General features: G+C 43.9%; 1 protein-coding gene across 1 annotated transcript; it reads right to left on the bottom strand.

The window, feature by feature from the left end:
- Positions 1–1,211: 1,211 nt before the first annotated feature.
- Positions 1,212–5,035, bottom strand: LOC146173164 (uncharacterized). The gene is made up of 2 exons (XM_084583733.1): positions 4,682–5,035; positions 1,212–2,519 (listed from the first exon to the last, which is right to left on the bottom strand). The coding sequence occupies exons 1-2, from the start codon at positions 4,964–4,966 to the stop codon at positions 1,401–1,403; spliced, it is 1,404 nt and encodes a 467-aa protein (XP_084439859.1). The 5' UTR covers positions 4,967–5,035; the 3' UTR covers positions 1,212–1,400.
- Positions 5,036–5,732: the final 697 nt, after the last annotated feature.

Genomic DNA, 5,732 nt, shown 5'->3' with positions numbered 1-5,732 from the left:
TGGCCAAAAATAGTGTGTGCACATGTTGGTTTGAACAGATGAAAGTATTAGCTACCCTATTGTTAAGAATAAAGGTTGCGTGATATCTCCATCACGTCAACCACAATTTATGATCCGGAGTGAAGGAAAATTCAAGGCTAAACTTATGCAGATATTAAGAGTGTAATGCGATAGCACTGTTTTGGTCGCTAAGAGGGGGCTGTTGCTTTATTGTCGCTAAGTGGTGCTGCGGCTTTATCGCTATGATGTGTTGAATTCGTTGTCTGTTTCCATGAATGCCATGGCAACCATTGTGCTAATGGTTGATTTCCATATGGTTCCAGAGGAGTAACGAGTGGTACTGGTTGGTATCAGTGGTAACGATTGGTAGCACTCGTCACAAGTCTGGTAGTATTCGGAGCCACAAGGTACATTTGGGTGAAGGGAGGAACCGCCTGGTACACTCTGACAATGATTGATACCACTGTCAAACGTGTAGTTGTGAAGCCGCCCAAGTAATGAGCGATGCTAAAGACACACTATGCCGTCAAATTTTCCTGAGCCTTGCGCTACGGATTAATCTCGTACCTTAATTCGCTGTTTAAACCAAGCCTAACTAGGTGCAGATAGCCTGGTAGCTAGAGCTGGCTCCAAGGTTAGTAGTGTGGTTATAAGTACTGCTAACGGGGAGTCGAAGTCCCCCCAAACCCAGTTCGTGCAGCATGTTCATCACGCTCTTGAAATATTTGTATAATTAAAGAAAACGTCCATGAAAGTTCATCATGAAAGGAAGTTTTTTCAGCAAGCATCAAATCAATCCCACCCTGTAGACAATGTTACGGGCGCACCTATGTCCAACAATATGTTTCGCAAAATATACTTGGTTTGTGGGGTTTAACGTCCCAAAGCAACTCAGGCTATGAGAGACGCCGTAGTGGAGGACTCCGGAAATTTCGACCACCTGGGGTTCTTTAACGTGCACTGACATCGCACAGCACACGGACGCCTTGCTTTTCGCCTCCACCGAAAAGCTGCCGCCGAGGCCGGGATTCGATCCCGCGTCCTTGGGAACAGTAGTCGAGCGTCGTAACCACTGCGCCACCCCGGCGGGTCGCAAAATATACTTAAACTCGTCTAAATTAATGCAGTTTTCAAAACGTGGAAACTTCTGCTTTACAAACTATATTACATAGCCATTCACAGTGCAAGATATTTCGAATATTAAAAGCACTTTTATTTGATAAAATATCACATGATACATAACATTTTACACATAATATATATGCTCAAAACAGAAGTGATGAGCAGAGGTCAGTCAGTATAAACAACTGTTATGGTCCACTTTAAAATCTTCGAGGTATCGGTGAAGCTTCAGCTTGCGGTAGCGGCCTTCAGAGGCTTCGCAATAAAAGTGTAGTTCACTAAAGCAACTCCAATGTTATGCGCAGCCGGTTTGCGTACACGTAACCGTCACGTGCGAGGTCGTACAGATTAAGCGACCCTTCAGGATAATAAAATGGTTGGTTTGATAATCCTACGGGCCTTTGCGTGAACTCGCACGAAAGCGAGGGTTTAAACTCGAGCTGCCGTTTCGTGAATTCCCTCGGGTGTACGACACTGAACCTAAATTTGTATTGGAACGGCCATTGAACGTCGTTGTCCAGGTCACCCTTATGTAACTGCAGTCCCAAATAAAGCACAAGAGCTTGACCATTAATGGCGATCAAAACTCCAGGAGACACGCAGTAGCCACGCAGGTAGACCTTCCCGCTGTCATAGATAGCGGACCCTTGCAATATAGCTACGTCATGGAGCGACTGGATATCTTGCACAAGAAAATCGCTCTGGGCTACATCTTGGTCGGTACGCTGAAAGAACTGTATCAAGTTGCTCATTGTCTTTGCATTCTGTTTTGCTTCGTATTTAATGGAATCGATGCCTGATGAGAGACGTAAATAATTCTGAGCCATCTTTTTTGTCACCTCCTGTAACTCCCTTTTGATTTCCTCTTCTAATGAACTTATCCTGCTCGAGAGATTGTTGACAATGTCACTTCGCTCGGGCGAGCATCCTTCCATCTCCTGACTAGGTTCGATTATTTCACGAGCGCTTTCTTTTAAAGCTTCGGGCTTTATTTCTAGCGCTGCTTGAAAAGGCACTTGCTTCAGTTCTTGATCGAAAGCGCTTACACCTTTCCAGGTTTCTTTCAGCCTGCTGAATTCGGCGTTGCAGGCGGTAAGCGACTGCTCCAGAAGTGCTCTAATTTCCCCGGCGTACAGTTCTAGGGTTGGTCTCAAAGCATTCAAAGCTAGCTCATCTTCGTTGCCTGTCTGCACATCGCATTCTACTGGAGGAGGTATCACGAGCCTAAAGCTTGCACAGTGCGATCTCAAGTGCGCACACACGCTGCGGCGAAGAACCGACGCCGAGCACGCCGGACAGTGAACAGCGTGGTGCACGCAGCGGAACTGAAAGTGATGAGCGATGTTTGGGGCAGTCATTATAGCAGGGCAACCATTTTCCTTGTTCCAGCATTTCACCTGCAATCAATAATAACGATGAAATTAATACAATATACACTTGTGAGCATCAATACAAAGGTATTGTAGTACTATTCTTAGCATTCGATCGCAATGATAACATAACTAAAACTGCTAAAAGTAAAGGAAGAAGGCTTTTTTACCAAGTGATATTGTTAACGAATTGCAAAGGAAACAAGCGTATGGAAAACGCGGCGCCGTGGAAATAGCGAATGCCGAACAGCCACTGAGATCATCGGTTTCCAAATTCAGGAAAAAGTAAGTGACCGGAAGATAACGCGATGTGCAGAAAAAAACGTACAACTCAGAAGTAGGCGGAAGTCTTCGGTGCAATCTGTAAACTCGTGTGAAGCCCAACGAAAAGTATGCTGAAAGAAGCAACTACAAGGAAAACTTCGAAGGTGGCAACAAATTCCCAAGTAAAAATGACGACAGCCAAAATATTGGTGTGATCGAAGCTAGCCAGCACTTTTCTACACTCTAAACACCCTCTTTTCTACACTCTGTTGGCGCATGAATGCTCCAGTCACGTGATATTTTTTTTTTTTTCGCGGGCTTCTACAGAGCATGGAAAAACAATATACGTGAAGTTTTGTTTATCGGAAGAAAATGAAATGGTGATTTTAGAAGGCGGTGTCCAAATATGCAAATCCATTTATTGTCTAAAGACAATAGTTAGTAAATTAGAAAAATTATCTTAATTGCCTGTTAGTTTAATGGAAAACAAAAAAATTCCTGTGGTGCGTCAAATGGCTGGCAGCAATATACAAAAAGTTGTTTCTCTGGCCTACCTCAAATGTTTCATTTTTTAACCCTTGGCTAAAGTTAGCTTACCAAGGGTTATTGTCTGATCAAGAGAGATCTCCCCCTGCCGCGAAGGAAGATCAACCAATAAATGGCAATGTCGATTACACTGTCTCAGTAATAGAACAGCCAAGGCCGTAGTTTCAATTGATTCTGCAACCTATAAAGCTCCACCGCTGTAGACAATTGCATTGACGACTGTTGGCTAACTGGAAAAAACGATCGAGAATCATTGTGCCGACAGTGATAAAAATATCGATAAAATAATTCAGTGGGCTCCTAATGCGCATAGGCACGCAAGAAAACGAACACTGCAGACCAGACACCGCGCTCTTGAAATTTCGCCCTGGCCTGCTCGATTCGACGCAGCGTTCACCTTCAGTTGATGCCAGAATGCTTATTGTACCACATGGAGCTGCCAGGGCCCCTGTGTGTTCGCATTTCATGAGAACGAATGGTTTTTTGAATTTCTGGCTATAGCACCTATCATTGCAACTGGATTTGCCTCGCCCAAATGATTACAGCAATAAAAAAGGGAACAACTCTGCCGCTTCCAAGTCCACCTGCCCACTATGAAAAGCAATTTAGCACAAAATCTTTTCAGGTTGCAGATATCACTTTCCTTTGCGTATAGCCTCCAAAATAAGTCCCTGCTATCAACAAAGAACGGATGCGCCATATGATCACGTCCCAACTGTCGCTGCATTAGATAGGCTAAACTTTCAGAGGTGCTGCCGTAATCTTTACTAAGATTTTGCGATTCCTTTCAGTATAGGGAACGTAGAACCACCCACCGATAAAACACAGGTTGCTTACGTGCGCACTTGGTACAAATGCGCGAAATTGCTTACTTGTCCGCCAGCAAAGAATGTTTTCTCGAGCACTAGTCGTCAACCACTTACTTAACCTTAGGCTTTCATAGAAGCATTTTCGTCTTTAGTCGTCGAAAAGTATCGTGATCCGTCTAGTTCCGCAAGAAATAGTCGCGCGGTCTATTTGGAGAAAGCTGCAGATTTTCTGTTGTCACAACAAATTTTCTGTGTGGTTTTTGTGAGTGAACCTGTTGTGACAACAAAAATACTGGTTTGCAAGGGCAGAATTGTCTGTAGGTATACAAGAGAAAAGTGCGTACTACTACAGAACCACAAACTACAAAAAATACGGTAGAAAAAAACTAAAAAACTGCAGGAAAGTGCTAGAGAACTATAAAAATTTCTGACGTTTAGGATACAACTCAAGAAAATTTTCTCAAAATGTTTGACAAGCTCTGAGTTGTTTTTTCGACGGGGGCCTTATCGTGGTGCCTTCACTCAAGCAACAGACCAATAAATAATGTCATGTTTGCCCTAATTGCATACCTGGCGTTTCATCACCAGTTCAGCTGTTGTCTTCATTGACTTGACCTTCTTCTCCGGGATCCGCAGGCCATCCAGGGGACAGAATGGTTTACCGTCCTTTTCGCACAACGTGTAGCAGTACTGGCACAGAACGTGCGGGCAAGTAAGAACAACAGTCTTTGTGGGCACCAGTCCACAGGCACTACACACTGCAACGCGTGGAAGCGGGCTCACAAAGTACAGCGGCCTCCAGTCCAATTCGGCCCCGAAACCGACCAGCGTGTAGGGGACTACTCCAGGAGGCATTGCGCCCGGCGTCTTCGCTCAAACCAAAGGAAAATCTGCTGTCGATCGAACAATCGTTGTTCATCTATCATTATCTCTCTCTCTTCCCTCTTTTTTTGGTTCGTCATCAAGGCTGTAATCGCTGTACAGCCACCTAGTATACACTTCTTCTTCTTTACGTGGTACTTTGAAGATAGTCCTCTCACTACTAGCACGCAGGCGCGTGGATGTTGATCGCAGAATTTGCGAACACTTGTGAAGTCTTGACTTGATAACAGGATAATATAATAATAATTGGTTCACAGGAAGGAAAAGGCACAGTAATATATCCTTGAATATAATAGGCTGTCTTCTGCTTGCTGTATCTTACATTCCTTTTGACAAGTGTGTAAAAGCAAGGAAGAGGTGCCATGTAAATTCTGTGTAAGCGCATCCGATCCACTGTGCCTTGTTTTCGAAGTGATATGTTTTCGACCACTAATATGTCAGTTGTCAGCAAAAAAATTCTTCAATACTTATGAGATGCGTCCGTTTTATCCGGAAGGAAAACGGCAAGGGATCATTCGGTTTATCTATATGCTTGCAACGAATCGAAATATATAAGCAGCGCCCAGAAATAGCCGCAAGGTCCATACAAGCGGCGTTGTTTTATTTGTGTTTTCGGTTAAACCACTGCACATATGAAGGTAAGCTAATGCGAAGCAATGAACACAAGGTCGCGATTAAAATGAAAGAGATGACAATTTCTCACAATCTCACTGCTTCACTGGATTCCAAGGCACGAACG

The sequence above is a fragment of the Amblyomma maculatum genome, chromosome 11, assembly GCF_055883805.1.
Source record: "Amblyomma maculatum isolate TAMU_Amacu chromosome 11, ASM5588380v1, whole genome shotgun sequence".
Taxonomy (NCBI): Eukaryota; Metazoa; Arthropoda; class Arachnida; order Ixodida; family Ixodidae; genus Amblyomma; species Amblyomma maculatum.
The sequence above is the reverse complement of the archived record's forward strand: the minus strand, read 5'-3'. Positions and strand labels throughout refer to the sequence as shown.